Here is a 21,337-nt window from a genome sequence, read left to right as displayed (position 1 = left end):
TAAATGATATTTTTAAAATTTTTAAAAATCATAATAATATTTAATATCAATATAACTAATTGATATTTTTTTAAAAAAATATACATCATTTAAATATTTTTATTGTAAGAATTTTGTTTCTATAGTTATTATTTTTAAAATAAATTGTTTGCAATTACTATAACAAATAATCTTTAATTAGTTGTACATTTTCCAACATTAACAAGTTTGTTCAATTATACATCTTTTAAAGTATTCAATATTTTCAAAAATGTTTAAAGAATAAGTAGTTATTCAATTAATTATTCATCTTTCATTATTTTCAACATTATCCAAAAATGCTAAAAGATTCATTACTTATCCTACTAATTGTGCATTCTTTCAACATTTGATCAATCAACGTCTTAGAAGATGTCCAATTAATTATGCATTAACATGTATTAATGGGACATCCTTCAACATTTAATATATATGTTGAAAGATACATAATCAGTGACTAATCATATGAGAGTTAAAATTGTCATATAAGCATGAATAGAAGGTTATTATATACTTAGATCTCAAATTAGAAGTCTCTCTAAGATAGTTAGAATATTTGTGATTAGATTACAAAATTGTTAATAAAATGATCAACTTTGTTTCTTTTAAATGCTTATTTAATTACATCAAAGTGCATAAAGTAGAGCTTACCAAAACCAAAACCAATAAGTTTTAATCTATGCTTTAAAGAACTAAATAAAGCTTAAGGCTAATAAAATAAATGGTAATAATAATATTAAAAATAAAAGATTTGCATAGATTAGATATATATAGCTATATATATATAAGTGTGCAAACCAACAGGGTCTAGAATATAGTATGCAATTTGGCTCAAACTAGTAGTTGTTGAGAATTTTTTCTTAAAGTAAATCTTGATTACAACTTATTCACTTCAACAAAAAGAAAACTATTTTTTGAGATTAATACTTGCAAATTAAAATCCATTAAGAGATACAACCATCTAGTAATAATTTAAGGTGATTAATGAGTTCTCTTAGAATCAAAACCAAGTCTAGGAAGAAATTTCTAACCTACCAAACTTTGGACAGACTTGTGTCAAAAGTATTAAAATGCAAACTTTAGATCCATTAAACTATAAGTCATTGTTTTATATTATTTTTATTTTGTAATGACATACATTATCAATCCATATAATTATGTTGACCAATTGACTATTTGATAAATTTGATATCTAAGGTTATCATTTTACCTAAAAAAAAAGATAAGTATGAATTGAAGAAATAATAATCATCATGATTTAAAACAAATATAAATATATTTTGAAAACCAATGTTCAAAAGTATTGGGAACATATATTCGACACCTCAATAGAATGGGGGCGGGGAGGGGGGTTCGCGGGAGCTGTTGTTGATGTTTGGCTTCCCTTCTTTCGGCTTCTTCGCATTTCCAGCTCTGCCTTGCTCTGCGTTGCGGGGCGTGTCACGGAGTATCGGTGTCATGGCTCTGTTGTTGTTGCGTGTTATTGTCTCTGTTTCCTTCGTGTTTCGTAGTTGAGCCCTTCGCTGCGGCGCTTTCGTTTCTACATTTGGTTCTTGTTTGCAGGGCATCGTCGCTTGCGCCAGTTTTGTGTCCTGGTGCTGGAATCGGCCATGGAGACCTCGACTTCGCTGGATGGTGCGGTCGAACTTAGCGAGGGTTTATCCTTAGTGCCTTGCACTCTCATCTCGCTCTCCTTCGTCCGCGCGGACGTGTCCGTGCGCCCCGTCGACGAATGGAAGCTGAAGGAGGGATTGACTGCTCTGTTTAAGAAGACATTCGGGCTGACGGTGGCCGACCGGGACCTTGTTGTCCAGAAAGAGAAGAATTATTTTAAAAAACGGAGGGACGAGCCCATCGCGCATGGAGTCTTGCATTTGTGGGGGTCGAAACCTGAGGGAGACCCCTTGAGAGTTGGTGGTGAGGGAGCTGATTGGAGGAAGTATGTAGCGGAGTCTGTGAATGGCATCGAGCTGAACGTTAGCGGGTTGAAACTTAGATGCATTGCTCTTATTAAAGAGACGAATAACTTTGACGCTCTCAAGCAATCATGGGAGGCGGTATTTGGCCCTCGTCGTGGAGGTGGGTGACACTTTAGGGTTTTCAGACATGTTACACTATGAAACGGATTAAAGCTTTATATGGTTGAAGTTGAGTCATAGCTGGCTCATCCATGGGGATTTCTTTCAACCTCTGAACAACAATCTCGCATTCCTTCTTTCACTCTCTTTAATCGTAATGTGCGTTATAGAGCTGGGTACTATTGGAGCGTATACAGTTTTCGGTTGCCATACTAGCGTGCGAATTGAGTAGACTTGAGTCTTATGCTACTCCCGTCGTGTATTGCTTATTACTGTAGCCATCCCTTTTTATTTATTTAACTGTACCCATCGGATATCATGCAGAAGGCGCACAAGCAGGTCCAACTACTCTCACATTGAAAGGCGTGCCGTCTCGGTGGTTTGCCGAGCCACGGGTGTCATCGAAACCTTCTGTGTTGGTCACTCATACAATATTCTCCAGTTTCGGTGAAATCAGGTACTTGCACGTAGCGTTCATGGCAACAAGCTATGGTTGTGAATTGCGGCATTTTTCCTTAATTTTAAATTACTTTGTGTTATTTTCTCTTGATTTCAATAGTCTCTTAACCTCTTCAGTTGCATTGAGGATTTTTCGTGAATTCCGGTCCTCGAAAATCGACATCAAGTTGGTCCGCATTTACTTGAATTTTCACCTTTCGCATTAAATTCTGTATTGAATTCCTTATGTCCGCTAGTTTTTGTACTGTTTGGCAGTAAATTGTTTCACAGTTGTTGCTTGTCCTTACTTTCAACCTAGCATTCATGTAGCAATAAAATGTTGTCAACTTGATTAGTCAACAGTCAATCTACGCCGAAATAGCAAATCAGAGTGTAGAAGGCAACTAAGGTAGGTTTTAGCTACAAGTAATTGGTTGAGGTCCGGACCAGTCACGATTTTGTGACAATTATGGCATCGTGTTCACCACGATTACGATTAGTCAAGAACCTAGGCGTAGATGTAATTACCAGCGTCCGAGTGAAAATGGAGTTCTCTCCCACCGGGCTTCACTTGTGTAAGCCCTTTCATAGTGCAATAATACTATGGGCACATGGTTTCAGATCACCGTTATTGGGTAACTATTAAATCAGGAATGAAGATTGGGACCGGAAGACTAAGGCTTCTTTATTACAGACAAGTAATTGTTGAAGGGGTTTGACCCTGATTTTATTAGGGCGTCGGCTTGATGGATTTGTGTGGTGATTAGGAATTTGGAGGTGCTGGGCAATGAAGAGCTGGCAAAGAATCCTAGGGACGTTGGAAGTATGGCTGCCGCTTTACAGTGCCAAGTGTGGGTGCAGTTCATCAACCATGCGAGTTTCTGCAAAACTTTACAGACTTTTTGTGGTCGTGCAATGCAAAAGGCAGGTTTTGTTTACATGTATATCATTTGCGAGATTTCTACTATTTATCATTTGTTTGGTTGAAATTGCATAGATCGAGTTGATGTACAGTATTTTACACCTAGAATTGGTTTCTTTTGATGGCTTGGGGATTTGACTTACCTGTGCATGATTTTTCATTTTGGATTTAAAGTTCAATTCAATGACCGACGTGCACAATCTGAAGCGCGCATTACTGTGCCTATAACAGTCCTTTTCACAGTTGATAACGATAATCTCAATTTTGCTTCTGACTGCAGGCAGGGTCCAGCTTCCGAGCAACGTATGAGGTTGACTGGGATAAAGAGAACTTCTTTAGTGTGATGAACGTTCGGCGGAGGAAATTTGAAAAAGAAAGACTTGAGCAACAGTTGCGAATAGAGGCCGAGTTACTTCGAAAGCGGGAAGCTGAAGCTCGACAGGCTGAGTTTGCTCGTGTAGAGGAGGAAAGGTTGAAGATGGAACGTATGGCCGCTGCTTTGAGGTGACACCCTTATCGCCTACTTGTGCATGGCATACTCCTAGTGTTTGATTCCATACTGTTTGTACAGATAGCTGTCTCCAAACATCTGGTACTGTCCTCGAACATCAGGGTCTGAAAAATGCTTTCTAGACTTGTTAGAGATTAAAGTAATGGCTTGCTTAACAGTAAAATATGGAGTAGATCATTAAACAATCATTCTGTTGCGGCATATCCAGTTCTAGGTTGTTTTTGTTCAATATCTCGTTTTGAAGGGGAGTTTCTTATGGTTGCTATTCTATGTAAGAAGGTTTCCTTCAGTAATGTAGTATCATCCCGGATTTACGACAGTTAGTGTCGTTCTTCGTGCAATTGGGATCTTGCTTATGTTGTTCTGAAGTGATGTAATTAAAGAATACAACGTAGTCTCGATTACAGTTAGTGATTCGTCGTATGCAGAAAAAATGATTAGAATGGGTTCGTCGGTTCATTTTAATAACTAGTTACACCCTGCTTAGGACTTAGGGTATGCACGTTCTTACAGGTTTCACGTTGTGCAGATACAGTCTCCATGTGGATGTTTGTACTGTGTATTGGATTTGATCTTTTGATTTGCGGTTCTACTGCTTGATACTACGTATTGTATCTGCTGCATATCAATCTAGGGCGGAGGAAAGACAACGTCAACTGGATGAGTTAGCCAAAGAACTGGAGGAGGAATCTAGAATGCAGATGTTAGATCCTGATACATCGTCAGAAGAGAAGGTTTCGATCGAGGTATTTCTGAACTTTTGGATTCTGTCTGATGTACCGGAGGTCCAGATGAACAATAGACTGGTTCCCAGCGAACGTGTCGTTAATGTCTTTCCCCTTGCCTATTTTGTCCGCTGAAATGTTGGCGTTTATTCCCTCTTATGTTTTAGAACGCTTAGATCTGTGGACGTATTTTTGGTCTTCCATGTTTCTCAAATGTAAGTTTATAGGGGATTCTTTTTCTGCAGAATGATAGAGATAAGGCCTCAGGAGAGGGAATGTTACAAAGTGGTACTGAAATGAAACAGCGCATATCTGAGGAAGATGAGAGATTTTCGCCATCACGGAAGACCAATGTAAGGCACACATATGACACAAAAGATGAAAGGCTTCTGCTGCCAGTTAGAGACGAAGGAAGATCCTCATCTGACGACGATGAATCGTTACATTCTCCAGTAGCTAGAGAAAAGAGGAGACACATGTCCGAGACCGATGAAGAGATAGAAGCACTATCCCCACTCACAAGAGACAAGAGAGGTTATACATCAAATGCTAGAAGAGAGACGGTGTTAACGAAGAAAAGAGCGAAGAGGGGGGAGGCATCTGAGGATGAGGATATTCGGCCTGTCAGGAACAAGTCTAGAGATTCCTTGAAAGATGAGGCTAAATGGCATTCGTCTCATGCGAGAAAGCAGAGCGAAGACACCTCAGAGGATGATTTTGAAGCTAATTCTCCAGTAGCTAGGAATAGAAGGAAGGACACATCTGAGGAAGAGGGAGAATTGCGGCCGCTTCCACCAAGAATGAAGTTTCGAGAGTATACATCTGAAGAGGAAGAATCACGGGCACTACACCGCAAGGACAGGAGAAGATATACATCCGATGATGAGGAAGGGAGATTTATACCAGAGTCTGTTGATAAGAGATCTGATACATCCAAGGAGGGTGGACGTATCACAAATGTTTTTGAAGAGAACGCTTCTCATGACTTGTACAATCCTTTGGAGGTATGCATTACAATTTGACTTGCATCTGAGACCAGTCCTCTTATTTAAGTACTGCACTGGGAAATGATTTTCTCTGACGTCACTTTCTTGTGACAGAGATGGGAACCAGTGGATGAAACACCGCGTCATTTGAAGCTGGCGATGGGAAACAGTAGACATGAAGAACAAAGTTATGAGCCAAGAGTGGAGGGAAGCATGTAAGCACCGTTACTAACTCAACAGTACTATTACACTTAGAGCACCTTTAGATGATCATTTTATTTTAATATGTGCTCTGAGATTGGTGTTCGGTTATGATTTGTTAAGAGCTGTTTGTTGGCTGTTCCTTACTGTCTTCTTCTCTGTTGATCTGGAACCACGGAAAATTGACGAATGCCGTAGATCAGACTCAAAGTGGAATTTACTTGAAGTGTGTTGGGCTTCTTTTATTGTGTGCAGCAGGACTGCTAGTAAGCGATTTTCCTCTCCTGAAGCAAGTGATGAGGAGGAGGAACTTGAGCATGATGAATATATCAAGGAAGATGCATGGAGAGGGAAGGACGACCACTATGAGGTGGACCGATGGGCTCTGGATGTAACGCACAGTGTGGCGTCCTTATCTGTATCAGAGATGCTGTTGCAGGCTCCCAGGCATACGCACAAGGGTGGAATGGATAATTTTGAGAAGCGGTTACGTAGCATTATTACAATCAGCAGTTGAGGATTGAGTTGCGACTTGCAGATTTTATTGCTAGTCTTGTGAAACATTTGTGAATGAACAAAGTAGCTTCCGGCATTGCCGTCTATTGTCTGTCACCTGGTGATCAGGTTCATGTGTGCAGCCGGTGAAAACCATGTACTAATTGGATTTCATGTCTTTCTTTGTGGGACTTCTTTCCTCGTAGACCATCATTGCATCCCGAAATCTGTTCTCTTTGGCCAAGAAATTTATTTCTAGCAACATGTGCCCGGCGGTTGATATGATTTTCGAGGGGATTTATTTCGCTTGAATCATAAGTTGACTCAGGTTTTTGAAGGTATGTGATATCTTTGACAACCGATTTGCAAACTACGACGTGAGACTCTTATATCACCGTTGAAGAACTGTTGAAACACTGGTGTTACGTAAGCGCTGTGTGAATAGAAGATTTTTCTGCAGTTGATGCTGTCAGCTCCTTCCTTGGGTCTTATGTTGTGCGACCCGTGATGAGAAATCTTCCTTTCCATGCGTGCAGGTTTCCGTTTTTGGTACTCGGTATGGCCTTGATATGGGCTTAGCCATGCCACCGCATAGCGCATGTTTGCCGCACATTTGCGATGAGTATGGTCATCGTGCACACTAGCCTCATTTTGTGAATGATACTCTTGAAAACTGCCCAGGTCTAACTAGCAATCATTCCCTCTCCAAATTTCCTGATTGCACGCCTCATCATGTCTCGTTTTCCCCAGTTTTTGGTGATGCATTATTTTCGTATTTTTATTTTGAGGACGGATTTTGTTTGAATAGCCACCATGATTTAGGACATTTGGAGGACGTATGAGTGGGGCTTGAGCAGCAAGTTGAGTCACTAGTTATTTTTTATTTTTTAATAATTTTTTCAACTATAGCATGGGGGTGATGAAGGCAGGTAATACCAACAATGAATTTAATCTGCGCGTAATTGTTCACTGCTTGGATGTGGTGTGTAGTGTGGTTCTGTGATTGATTTCTATTTCTGTACATGGATCTAGCGTAATGTAAAATTTATTATAGGGTATTCGGATCTGTAGATTTGTTATAAAGCTTGGATTTTTGTGTATGAGTCAGATGGTCCTCAGGTTCTGTGTGAATCATAGCTTAGTGTATTGTAGTTTTCTTGAATTATGAATTCCAGCGGGGGTTGAATTTTGTTATCGTGTCTGGACCAGGTTTAAGAGCTCTGTGAGAAGCACGAGGGGATTACTGCGAATGTCTGTGAAGAAAAACTCAGAAGGGTTTAATTGCGGTTTTGGGAAACATCAAACTTGGAGCCTCACGAAATTCGAAAAGTTGGAGTTCTTTGGGTTTTAGTCAATGTAATTCACGAGGCTGTTTTTGGTGAAGTTTGTGCAGATGTGACTGTTTAGTGCGGTTTCTCAGCACCATGGGCCACTGCACATCATCGGCTTACACATTTGGTATGTAGCTGCTTTTAAGTCGTTTTGTCGAAAAAATATTCCCCCAATTCCATTTTTCGCCTAATATAACTGTGTTCTTCCAGTCTATCTTTTACACCTACTTTTTGTTTATATCATCCCCCTTCCAGTTGAATTTCTGAAAAAAGAAAACTAGAAGTTGAAATTGATTCATTGGTCTACTTGGGAATCTAATTGTACAATTTCCTGTTGGAGAAAATGTCTTTTGCAGTTGTCGATATGGTAATGTTGGCATCAGCTTCCATGTCTTCAACATTAGATTGTCGAGATGAATTTCAAAGTAGATAAAGTTTAGAGACAGATGATGTAGATTTTTCACCACGAAACTCTGATTTGAATACTATGTTCTCTTCATCCTTTTAAAGGGGTTGGTACAATGTTGTCTACGTATTGACTGTGTAGAATAACAGCACATTATAGTTTCGTGATCATTGTTGCTTACCCAAACACCTGATACGGTTATTGGGCTCGTATGGTCAGCATGAGTTCATGGCGAATTTTGACAAATGTCTCACCTTGTGCCATTTACTTGTTACGGCCTACTCGTTTTCTGAGAAATTTGTAGAATTAGTGAGTTTTATGCTTGAGTTTTGTCAAGTGCTGTTTAAAAACTGTTGTTCCACAATGTTTGTTGACATTTGGGCACAGCATTTTAATCGAGGGGACTTAATATGACATTTGTAATTGTTAGGCTTGTTCTATGTTTTCAAGAGTACTCAAGGGATTTTTCCTACCATTCTAATGCTCACAAAACAAATATTAGTTCAAGATGCCATCAAAATGAGGTCAAAAGGAAAATGCAGGTGTTGCAAATGTGGTAATTATATTGCATTTTCAAAACCTCCTAAGCATTTGCATTAGATGGATTTTTCAAATGGTGGTATTTTCTAAAGATGCTCATAAAACTTCTAGCAGTGTGAACTGAAGAATTAACATTATGTTAAATTCTTACTTCTTTCAAAAATTCATTGTAGCTGACATTTTTTCTACTTCACTTATCATGGTTTTTGCTATATATAACCATTAACTATTTTAAAAAATCATGCACATATTTAATTGGTTTTATTTCCACAAATTTTTCAATAATTTATTATTTTTTCATTTGATGTACAATACTTGTACTCACATTTCTACTCAATACAAGATCTTTTCATTTCTATGAATGTTGGTGTTATTCCATCTTGTTGATATGCTCTCTATTAAAAGTAAAAGTTGTGACAATTCTTACAAGGTACATTGCTCATACAAATTTTAAGATTTTATTTTTGGTATTAAATGATAGAGAAGACTTTCAATTCCATTCTCAACTTCTCAAGGTCTATTTTATTATTAATATTATTATTATATTATTATTGTTGTTATATATATATATATATATATATATATATTGTTTCTTCTCTTCCTTTAAAAACAACCTCTCTCTAAATTGCTCCATTTTATTTGCAAGTAACTTTTTCACATTTTTTAAATTCTTTAATTTTAGCAATCAGATCATATTGTTCAATTACAAATCAAATCTCAACAAAGACTCCTTCAAAGTCTACATAAATCAATGAATTTACTTTGCTTTTTCATGTATAGCAATCATATCTTCTTGTTTCTTGCTTGATCAATTTGTTTGTAGTTTTGATTTTCAACATCCTCTATCATTTTAGAGCTTTTAGAAGATGTTTGAAAACACAAGTTACTTATGTTCTAATCTTTCACAAATTTCTTATTTCACTTCATATTTGGTTTTATTTCAATTCTACTAAGTTGATCTAACATAATGATATTATAGCATCTTTTCTTCTATGCTTTTCATTTTTTAAATTTAATCTTCTTAGAATGAGGGAGGAGGGGAGGGGAGGAAAGAAGACAGAATGGAGGGAGTAGAGGCTAGAAATAAGGCAAGTATAGACAAGGGCCATGATTGTAATAATGGTTTCTAGAAACTTAAGTCTAAAAGCTTTATGATGCAAATTTAGATTATTTTTTTATTTAATCTAAATTTTATTTCTTAATTGTATTTAGCTCACTAAGTTCTTAAAAATTAGATAATATTAAATTTTTTTAAATATAGTATTTTTTTAATAGTATATAAGAATTTAGGATAGAGCTTTGATCTTTGTAGCAAAGTAGATTATATTAAGATGTTTTACAACATTATAACACTTTTGTATTTTTTATGAAATAAAAGAAATAAAAAAATCAAATTATTATTTTTAGTTATGTATTATTTTTTGAATAATAATAATTAGTAAAATGATAAAACAAGAAAAATGTAAAATTAACCCATCTTTTTACTAAGTCAACCCATTACGTGATAATTTGGCATGATTGTCATGTGTTTTTATTTTTTACTACATTTTTTGGGTATAGATCTTTAAAAATTGCCACTGGCTCTAATACTCCATGGAGCCAACAAAAACATGTCTTTCTCTCTCAAAGCCTTCTCCCATCTCCTTTGCTACTAAAAAATCAAGTACTACAAATAGGTGGGTTGATTTAGCAAAATGGTAGATTGATTTAACAATTCTCTAAAATAAATACAACAAAAGATAACTTTTAGTCTTGTAGAAATATCTTGTTGAACTTCAAATAGCTAATATGACTAATAATAAAATTTGTATTACTTAAAAATATGACATTAGTTGGTAACAAATTTATAAATACAAATAATCAAATTTATAATATATTCAATTTTGATTTGAAGTTTTAAGCTTTAGAAGTTCTTTACAAGTTAATCAAAAATCAATGAAAACTTTTTTTTTAATCTAAATACACGATTTTTAAAATTAGAAAAACTTCTTCACAAAATTGATTTGTAAATTTAAACCTAAATTTATAAAATGTAAGCATATTAGTGACATTCCATATTACAAACCAAGTGCAAAAAATATGGAATTGCTAAGTACAGCATCCATAGAACAACCAAATATGCTCCAAAACCAACTCCATTTCTATGAAGAACATTTTCCATAAGTATGGGGAGTTTCTAGAAATGTACTTCTGCAAAAATCATCGGAGTAGTGGAGACGAATATTTCTAATGCAAATTAGGTCTACTCATGCACTTCATGCAGTCATCTCACAGTTTAATACTCTAAGAAAAATGCCACTCACATAAATTCAAGATGTGACTGCTTCATGATAATCCGTAACCTCATACTTTGTTTAAGACAGCAGGCTAAACAAAGTCTATTCTAAAGTAGCAATGGCACCTATTTGTATGCACAGTATAACGCTAATCCAAGTGAAATCCATAGCGCTCATTTCACTGCATTTCCAAAATTCCTGAAAAGGAGTCAAGACAGTCCTCCCTATATATAGGGGGGAACCAGAGTAAGATCTGGGAGACAACCGAGACCAAAAGCCTAAACGTTGCTAGTAAGAAAGCTTCTCTTACAAGAAGGCAAGGAATTCAAACATGAACCCTTCGCTGCAGTTATAAGAACTCGCCATGTTTGTTTGCTCGACACCTTCCCATCAACATATATCCGCCCGCGATTCAGAAGGTAGCATAAGAAAATATCCAACAGAAAAAGTAATTTTCGGCCAGAATGATTCGTCGGCCCATCCTGACCACCCGTGTGGGTGAGTTTGCACCAGACAGGTTGCTTCACAGTAATTGGAATGTGAACGCAATATATCACACGAGTACTTCTTGAGTATGTGCAAACATTGTTTTCTCAAGTCTACACCCAAATGATGCTCACATCGCTTTGTACTCGTTGTTGATGCTATAAATTAGAAACTGTTGTTGCAAACTCTCCATGATCTTCAGAATCTCAGCTTCATCGATATGTGAGAATGCTGCAAAAATCATCGCTAAAGATGCCTGCACGTCATGAATCAACACAATCAGACTAAAAAACAATCTCCTACATGCTCATATAACTAGTATGCAGTGGCTTTTGAAACAGCTTTCTAGTACTCATTGAAAGTTCCAGATGCTGCAAATGACGTAACTCCTGGGAACTCGGGGTCGAGATGAAGGAATCCAAAACCCAGACTTCGGCCGCTATGAAATTATATCTCGCATGCAACTTTTATGCTTATTCAACTACTTTTTGAAATCTCACACCTAAAATAATACGAGAGCACCAAGTTAAACAACTCTCAGTCGAAGTAATTTCCTAATGATCACTTCATCATTTGGGCTTGAGATGGTACTGAACTCAAATTTCTTACCGAATTCGAGGCTGCAATAAATTCCAGTACTTCATTATTGATCACTTGCCTAAACTTCTGTGAGATTCCCTTGCCGTTTTCGCTTGACTCATTCGGATTATGATCGCTCGGCTTCACTTTCTTGAGTGGACCCTGTCCGGTGGGTGAACTTTCTCGACCTGCCTTTCTTCGCGACGGCTTTTTCAAATTTTCAGACTCGTCTGTTAACCATGACGGTCTTGCAAACAAACCCAGGCTACATTCATCTTCCCCTCCATCAGAACCTTCTTGGGAATCTGACAGCTCTTGAGGTGCGTCAACTGTTGCAGCGTCAACAATTTCGAAGCCTAGCTCCTCTGTTTCTGATTCTAGCTCTGGAGTTTTAGGAAAAGGCAATTTACACTCTTCTTGCAACAAATACACCTTGATATCACGATAAGTGATCTGTCAAATTGAAAATCAAGTAGAACCGTCACTTAATTTAAGAAAACGTAGAATCAGAAGGAGGAGCAACTCTTGTCAAGCATGCATCGTGCATAAATGTAGACATGTTGGAACTGAGAATGATTAGATGATCAGTGCTCACAAGACCAAATCTTTATCTTAATTTAAAATGAATGTAAATTGGACAAAAACTGTGCAGCTAAGAAAGATAATGTTCAGGTGACTTCACTTTCAGATTTTTTCATCAGTCCCCGAGTGGATGTGGATACTAAAAAAGATTTGTACACATGGTAAACAGAATTCTCCACAGTATCACATAATTAAATAACAACCACCGCAATACTGTGAATAATGAGGAACTTGTATTTTATGAACTATTCCATGCTTACATGTTCAGGCGCTTGCTCTTTTATTGGCTTTAGTAGTTCTGTTGATCCAGCTCTTTCCACTGCGGCACGAACTGCCAACGCCGTCTCCCTTGTAAAGCCAACTTCATCGCAAAAACGGCCCCAATCAACTTCATAGCCTGCCTTAATGCAGTCACATAGATAAGAGATAACTGTATTCTCCAAAATCGGTTTTGGTCGTTCTGGTAGATTCTGGAAAAGGTCCCACATTCAAAATGTTTCGACAGTCAAATCCCTGCAACTGTGTAAAAACGGATTTCTAACCTCCACGAGGAAGCGTCCTATGTTGACGGCAAAGCCCACACAAACTAAGTTTTTTAAATAGCGAAACTACAGGGAGAAGACAAACATGTCGCATACTTGTTGATTTAAACCACGTTGAATTTCACCTAGGAAACTCCGAAATGCCTGATTCAGCACGAAGTTGTTGAAAACTGACATCTACCTACGATAATACACGTGAATGTAGTGAGGAACAAGCTGATGATAAATTAAGACACTATTGACTTTAGTCTTACAGCAATTTCAAGGAATGAAAGACCTTGCTCCTGCCACATTCTCCAAGCCTCTTCTTTGCCTGGTGATAATTTGGTAGCATCTCCGTTGGATGAATTCATCTTCCCATCCACTTTCGGCTTTGGCACAGTCGAGGGTTGGCTGGAGTTCTCAAAATCGTCAAGAGAGAGATTGAACTCCATTGAATGAGTTTTGATTGCATCAAGAATCTCCTTACCATGCCAGTTCACTAACCACTGCAGGAATAGTGCAAGGAAATTCAATACATTCAGCAGTATGTAGAATTGTAAGCGAACACTAATATAACCACAATAAGCGATAAAGGTTGCCTCTAGTGATGTACACTACGCTGAATGCACTGACAAACAAAGACTTACTGAAATAAGATATGATTACTTTACTTAGACCGCAATCTCTACCTGATTCACTCCATCAATATTTCGAAGTCGAGCTTCGGTAGATGGTCGCATTTTAGCAATTTTTTGAAGAGTACTCTCATTCAGGATTGCATAGCTGGAAAAATCACACAAAGCTAAACATAATGATCATGGCCAAAATCCACAGTATCAACGCTCCATCTCAGTAACAATTCCTTATCCTTGCTCAGCTTCATGTTCAACGGTTAAACACAATTGAGCATACCCGCTCACCATTCCAGTTCCAAGCAATTGACAGCACCACTGAAGAAAGGGAAAAAATAAATTCGGGAAATAAGCCATGATTTAACAAAAGATGTGAGGAATTAAAAGATCATACTTCAAGTAGCTGGCAGCAAAGAAAAAATAAGAAGCTTACGGTGATGTGGAGTTCCTCCTTGCTATATCAGCTCTCATTTCCATCAAAAGATGATAAAATTTTTGCTCTACCTGAGGAACATTACCACATGGACCATGCAATATGATAAATAGGTAGTTCAAGGTGAACTGCCCAAATCAAGCTATTCTTAACGAGTACTAATGAAGCTCTCTTTTGAAAAGTAAGGATGGTCTTTATTACGAAGAGCTATTGTTATAAGTCATTTTAGAAGACAAAATGCAAGAGTCATCAGAATCTTCGGAAAAATATGTTCAGAAATATGCTATCTCATGCAAGAATAATGAACATAACGAGATTTACTTGACTAGGAAATAGTTTGACAATTTACCACTGAAAATCCTTCACTTTGAAGGTGCATGTCCATGTTTGATTTTGGCAGAGGTAATGCTTCACCTCGCTTGGCATCCTCTAGTGCCATCTCCTGATTTATTGGTAACATCAGAGAAGAGATCAGTCCCATGTTGGAAGCTGACCACAAGAATTGATCACCTTTGTCTGCAACACTGAGAATAGCAAGACTAAAATGAGATCATAGATGCATCACATCACTATTTTCAAGAATACAAAGCGTAGGTCGCAAAATTCAACCACACAGGTACTGAGAATGAACTGTGCACAATGTCTGGGTCAATTTGAATATGAGGTTTGGATACTGTGGATACCAATTTGCCTGTTCTTACCAGTAACTACTACCAATCTGAGGATAAGACAACCACCATAAAGTCGATCTTAAGATGCAAAACAGGAAAGCATTCATATCTTCAAGGGGAAATCACACGTAGAATCCCAGACGGTGCAGAAGGTGACACCTTACAAGTCTGAAGTTATTGCCAGCCGTCTCCTTCAAATAACCTGGAAATCATGACGAAAAGAGATTATTCAACTTCAAATTACGTAAGCTTCAGCATTTCCTATGAGAATATGCATTATAGAAGGAATGTAGGCACTTGGGATAGGAAAAATACCATAAAAATTGTATGATACGTTCATGCTCACCTAAGCCAAGAAGTTGATCCGCCAAGGACTTCCACCAATTCTGGTTCCTACCTCGCCCTAATCCATGTACTGGTGATTTGTCGAAGCCGTTGTCTACCACTTTTTTACCCTGTCAAGAATTAAGTCCACGCAGTGGTATCAACAATGAACTTCATAAATTGTTGGAATCAGCAAGAGTAGCGTACAAAATTTTGTTCATCCAGGAAATGGGAAAAGAAACTAAGTCAGCGAAAGATCCGTAAAAACACGTCATATCCTACTCAGTGCATTAATTCAAAAGATAGAAGGTGCAAAGAACAAATAGAATATGCGAAGGACATAAATTCTATTCCCGTCTGCAATAAACAATAGAAATTGAGCGGAAAATTACAGGTATACAGCTGCAAGAACTACCAACAACGTATTCTAAATGTGAGGAAACTAATATGAAACCCCAAAAGAACCAGCGTTCTTGGATTTCTCAAAACATGCAACAGAATAACAGGATGTTTCAAAATAAAAAGCCAGAAGCATACCCTAGACCCTCGAAGCACATCTATGGGTACTCCAAGTCCAAAGTTCCCTCCACAAACTTTAACAGCAGATAGAAGGAGATGAGCCTCCTCAGCAAGATTTTGATATTGAATCCCTCCTGGCCTTACACAGTTGTCACAGTTTCCTGCAGTAACCATCGGGTAAGAATACAGGGGTTCTAGATTTCCATCACTAAGTATTTACCAGGAAAAATATATCCACGAGGCTTGATACTAACCACAGTTTTCAGCAGTAGGATTCTCGCCGAAGTATTTCAACAGAATGGAACGACGGCATTTCACGGTCGCACAATAATCCTTGGCTGCTGCATATGAGTCCAACACAGCTTGCTTTCTGACTGCCTGTTCGCAAAATTTCATATACAAGTTATTTAATGAAGCTATGTTGCTTTTCAAATTACTTCAAGAAGTCAACGTGACCAACTTCAAAGCATATTTAATCACTCATATTTTGACGAAAAGGCAATAATATGCTCACAGTAGTAAACCCAGCAGTGAAGAAATCACGCTTCGCGAAGTCACTCCTTGTATAATACATCCAACATTGAGATGGAAAACCATCTCTGCCACAACGACCACTCTCTTGATAGTACGCCTCCAAACTCTTTGGACAGCCGTAGTGTATCACCCGCCGGATGTCTGGCTTATCAATGCCCATTCCAAAGGCTACAGTAGCAACTACGATCTGCAACTCATCAGTTGAAAACGCCCTGCATGATTTCAGGCATTTAGTTCGAAAAGTAAGGCAACTAGTTGAGCGAGTTGTGGCAAAAGCTGGTTATGTCTTCAATATGAGAGTAAACTCAAAAAGTTGTAGCCTGGCCAAGAGATATAAGTTCGAAAGAAATCAATCAGTGCATGCACGGCATTTATCAAGTAGATGTAACGTATTCCAGAGTGGAAAAATGCCTTAAAAATGTAATAATTCCTAGTGCTGAAATTTGATTTCTCTGACATAAACTACTAAGATGTCGATGAGGATGAACCTGTGAACTTCAGTACGCAGCGTACTGCTCATCTTAGCATGATATGGTCTAGCATTTGCTCCTTCTTTTTGAAGAGCGTCAACAACCTGGAAAACGTATTTGTTATCCACCTAATGGCACTTCGAGATCAGGAAATATAATTCTATAATAGCGAAACACATGTGCTCTATCTTGAAGAAGGATAAGTCCGATGGAGATAACTTGAATATATAAATGATTGTAATATTAGTTTTTGATTAACCTCTTCAACATCTTTGATAGTTGTACAATAAATGATTGTCGACCCACTCTTTCCCACGTCTTTCAAGATCTCTCTTGCAAGCTCTTGCTTAAATGTAGCGGTGCGATTAAGGCCACTGACTCCATAGAATAAATTGGGCCGGTCAAATGACGATATTGCTGTGTAAGCATCTTGCAGATTCATAGATTGCACTATATCCTCTCGAACCCTGCTCAAAACTTGCCCACTTGAGCTGTGAACGCATTGAACTACCGATAAGGGGAGCACAGCACAATCGGTCAAGAACATGCCCGTCGAGGAGAATACATTAAATACTCAAAATAAGAGGCAAAACTGCTGCTACGTTTCTATTGTTCCCGGAATTAAATTGAGAGCAGCTATATCAAAAAAGGAAAAAGAAAAAAGAAGTTTTTATTTAACTATCGTATCCCTGAATCTACACTGAATTTAGTGATCACTCATTCTCTCCCCTGATATCTATGTGTGTGTGTATATATATATATATATATATATATATATATAGAAAGAGATGAAGAACCAAACACTTACTTATGAGTGGCAGTTGCCGTGAGAGCAACAAAAGGTACCTTGGGTAGCATGGGCCTTAGCGCATCAAGGTTCTGATATTCGTGTCTGCAAAACAATTGACGATGTTCCTTGGCACCAGAAAAATCATGATTATAACGATAGGTATCCAAATCACTAAAAATGAATCCAAGAGCTGATACCTGAAGTCGTGGCCCCATTCAGAAACACAATGGGCTTCATCCACAGCCAATAGCGACACCCCTTTGCTGAGAAGTGCTGTCCAGAAACTGCACAATAAAATACAATAGTCCTTTGGAGATCTTAAAACTGAAAGGGCAGAGCCATGAGTACCAAGAAAGGAACCTGATTGACAAACTTTCTTTTTTATAAAATATTCTATTCGAAAATGAATGATATGACTGACCTCTGGGACACGGAACACGCCTTCTCAGGGGTCATATAAAGCAAATCATAATCCCCATTTTCCGCCCTACTGTTCACAGTTCTATCAGTCTGAGCACTGCCCATATATTCAGCGCGTATACCTCGTTGTTGCAAACCCATCACCTGCTCACCATCCACCATTCACACATCTTTCTGAGTTCAGAGTCAAAGTGAACACAAATATTAATGAATATCACAAATGATGTGAAAAAAAAGTGGAATCTTTGAACATGAAACAAAGAGCTCTACAATTTAAAGCGAAGGGAGCAAGTGCATACCTGATCTTGCATGAGACTGATAAGCGGGCTTACGACGACTGCGGTCTTCTTGGTAATTAGAGGTGGTAGCTGATAACTGACCACGTCAAGCAAGCTATTAACTACATGAGGTAAAGTCTTTAAGTGTACAAGGCTAAACACCTAGATATGATATTGTTACTTTAAACCACAATACGAACACGCAGATAATAGAATGTAATCGGCGTCAAAAATCATACAACATTGCGCTGGCGACGGCATTGTTGATTACCAGATAGACTTCCCGCTGCCAGTGGCCATAATCACCAAGCAGTCCTTTCCTTTCAGAATTTGTGAGACAACCTCTTTCTGAAATGGACGAAACGAGGTGTAGCCAAAAAATTCCTGCATGTGGCGGACCAAAGTTTACTTACAAATACGTTTCCACAAAAATTGTAGACCATATCTTACAGCCTGACCTACAAGCAGAAAGAGGAGATTCTCCCTATCAGCTTGCAACCAACCTAAGGTGAGGGCATCTTCAGATCTTCTTAAAAGCGTGAGGGGTACACTTCAAACAAAAGACTCGTTGCAAATTCTTCATCAAGAAGAGAGTTGGTTAACATTTGCGTGCGTACGATTCTCCCTAGAAAAATTGGTACATGCAAACATTGGGTGAATTAAATCGACTCACCTTGAGGACACGCTCCATGGCTTAGATCGCCAGCAAGTGCTCGAGTCGCAGCTGAAAGTCCTTGCAGAAGAGGGAAACGAAAAAAACAAAAAAAATAAAAATAAAAATAAATCTCCCACTCTGACACAAAGTCTGTTCCTCATGAACCATCCAATTACATCTACTCGTCAATTGTGCGTATCAAACGCATTAGTCGATTTCAAGCTGGGTGGATCACCAAGAGCGATCGCGTCGACGAAGCAACACAGAAAATTTGAATCTCTGAAACCTCCGTGACAGCAGCCAATCCCAGAGTAAGAAAACGGCGCACCAGGAATTCAAAGCCCAGAATTATCATTACATGCAATGCAATGCAATGCAACGAAGCCGCCAGTTCCAACCCAGAGCATCATCGTGCACAATTGGCAGGCAGTACCCTACACGACCGCTGGGAAATGAAATGTCCCGAGCCCTCCCCGTCCTCTCGTTCCGTTGGAATAATAGCCATTTCCAGCATCGCCGCCGTCCCCTCGAATCATCGTCGAAGCAAGTAAAGTCTCTGTAAAACCTCCCCTCCCCTCACACACACACACTAGTTTCTCTTTTTAGGGTTCATTCCATTCTATCTCCTTTTTCTTAGCATGTTCTTCTTAGCTGTATTCTACATTTTTGTGTGGTTTGATTGGTATATATTTCATTGATATATTTTAAAATGTGTATATATATATATATATATATATATATACATAGGGGAATGTTAAAGAGATTTAAGTTTTTACTAAATCAACCCACTCATCTTAACCATCATGAAAAAAAATAATGATTTCTGGATTCATGTCTTCATTATTAGACCTCCAATCACTAAAAACTAACCACATTCATAATGATTTCCATATTCTTTATTAAAGGTGGGTCTATTTAGTAAAAGCATAAGTCTAATTAACATTCCCTTATTTATTTATTTATATATATATATATATATATATATTTGTTTTAGAGGTATTTTATTTTTAATATTTAAAATTTTGAAAATCATAATGATCTAGCTACAACCAAGGCATTATTATCTTTTAATAATTAGCATGGTTATGTTGTTGTCAATGTTAATGTTATGGAAGATGGATCCATAATAGGTAAAATTTAGGAATTTATGTAGTATGTAATTGGTAGTACAACACACATTAACTACTTAAATGTTATTGTGATAGATTTTTTTTTTTAAACATTATTAATAATTTTCTTTTTTAAAATTGATGATAGTTTAGTTGATGTATTTTTTTGAATGAGTTGGTTGTAAAAATGTAAATTTTCATTCTATTCTACATATAAATATCTTTTAAAACTAAACTCAATAGATTTGGTAATTTTTAATTTATTTTTTTAATTTAATTTTTTAAAATAACTTTAAAAATATTGAGTCTTATATTTGGTCTTCTTTCATCCAATATTTCTTGGTATTTTATAACTTATATTTATGATTTGGAAGTATTATGTCATTAGAGGAATTTTGATTATAAATAGTTATTATTATTACTTTAGTTGATTTAGAACTTCATTTGTAAATGTTAACTTTTTTGATCAATTGAATTCTTTATTGGCTTTTAATTGCATGTATACTTCATAATCTATGATATATTAAAGAATTTTCTTGATACTTGAAACTTTTGTCAACTATACTTAATTTGTTAGTACACATAGTATACTATTTTATTCATTTCAAAATGTTGTTGAAAAAAATAACCTTGGTTATTTATGGAAAAATATCCTTTACATGTTGTTATTTATTCTTTTTCCTTTCTTTTCTTTAGGATACAATCTCATATAAGCTAAAAAATTCTTTAAACTTTGGTGATTTATATTTCTAACTCCTAAAATTGTTACGATTAAAATAATAATTACTTATACCATAGTTATTTTTTCTCCAAAATCCATAAGGATTCTATTTGTATTTTTGAGAATATTGATCCAAATTAGATAGATGGTTGTTTGTGCCATAGCTTAATTCAATTGGAGTAAACCATGTTTTTTTCTAATTTTATTTGTATATTTTTAAAGCACTTTGGAATATTAATTGTTAAATATGTTAAGTCTAAAATTGAATTAATTTTATGCAAATTTTTTATATATTATGATATATCAATAAGACCTACTTGAAAAACTTATGTTATAGATCATAAGCTATGTTGATTGGATAAGTTATAAATACCATCAAAGAAGCATTTACAAAATTCTTTTTCTTTAATATAGTTCCAAATATAATCTTGTGATATTCAATTCTTGTATTTGCCTTTGAGTCCTTACTCAAATGCTAAAACATAAGCATATAGACCATAATTTTCTTTATACATTTGGTAATATGCAATCTTTTTAAATTTGCATCTAATAATATTGATTTCTATTGATGGATAATATGATAGATAGTTTGGAACACATGTAAATTAATGGACTACTCATACTGATCCTTCTGGCATTTTAAGTAGCATGATTGGTGCTTCTTCAAATATCATATCATGATA

General features: G+C 36.8%; 2 protein-coding genes across 11 annotated transcripts; one reads left to right on the top strand and one right to left on the bottom strand.

Moving 5' to 3' along the window:
- The first annotated feature begins 1,385 nt into the window (after positions 1–1,385).
- Positions 1,386–6,579, top strand: LOC112289815 (uncharacterized). 7 transcript variants are annotated; one of them, XM_024535438.3, is made up of 8 exons: positions 1,386–2,097; positions 2,421–2,553; positions 3,302–3,462; positions 3,741–3,960; positions 4,602–4,713; positions 4,938–5,696; positions 5,793–5,893; positions 6,135–6,579. In XM_024535438.3, the coding sequence occupies exons 1-8, from the start codon at positions 1,629–1,631 to the stop codon at positions 6,394–6,396; spliced, it is 2,217 nt and encodes a 738-aa protein (XP_024391206.1). In that variant the 5' UTR covers positions 1,386–1,628; the 3' UTR covers positions 6,397–6,579. The 7 variants fall into 7 exon arrangements, with proteins under 7 accessions (XP_024391206.1, XP_024391207.1, XP_024391202.1 ...); XM_024535439.3 differs by having other exon boundaries at positions 1,417–2,097; positions 4,998–5,696; XM_024535434.3 differs by having other exon boundaries at positions 1,417–2,097; positions 4,920–5,696.
- A 4,405-nt stretch (positions 6,580–10,984) lies between these two features.
- LOC112290058 (uncharacterized) lies at positions 10,985–19,346 on the bottom strand. Of its 4 annotated transcripts, none has more exons than XM_024536003.3 (21): positions 19,153–19,346; positions 18,843–18,902; positions 18,441–18,553; positions 18,191–18,266; positions 17,893–18,035; positions 17,669–17,755; positions 17,490–17,573; positions 16,941–17,148; positions 16,700–16,785; positions 16,192–16,423; positions 15,932–16,055; positions 15,696–15,838; positions 15,181–15,289; positions 14,994–15,036; positions 14,513–14,687; positions 14,164–14,234; positions 13,788–13,881; positions 13,371–13,604; positions 12,835–13,044; positions 12,023–12,445; positions 10,985–11,669 (listed from the first exon to the last, which is right to left on the bottom strand). In XM_024536003.3, exons 2-21 carry the CDS (start codon positions 18,858–18,860, stop codon positions 11,544–11,546), a joined length of 2,799 nt encoding a protein of 932 aa, XP_024391771.1. In that variant the 5' UTR covers positions 18,861–18,902; positions 19,153–19,346; the 3' UTR covers positions 10,985–11,543. The 4 variants fall into 4 exon arrangements, 3 of the variants coding, with proteins under 3 accessions (XP_024391771.1, XP_024391773.1, XP_090110687.1); XM_024536005.3 differs by having other exon boundaries at positions 18,843–18,893; positions 19,153–19,278; XR_016505668.1 differs by having other exon boundaries at positions 13,394–13,604; positions 18,843–19,267.
- Between the last annotated feature and the right edge of the window lie 1,991 nt (positions 19,347–21,337).

Source organism: Physcomitrium patens, chromosome 12 (genome assembly GCF_059467195.1).
Source record: "Physcomitrium patens ecotype Gransden chromosome 12, ASM5946719v1, whole genome shotgun sequence".
Classification (NCBI taxonomy): Eukaryota; Viridiplantae; Streptophyta; class Bryopsida; order Funariales; family Funariaceae; genus Physcomitrium; species Physcomitrium patens.
Note: the sequence above shows the minus strand (reverse complement) of the source record. Positions and strands in the feature narration are given on the sequence as shown.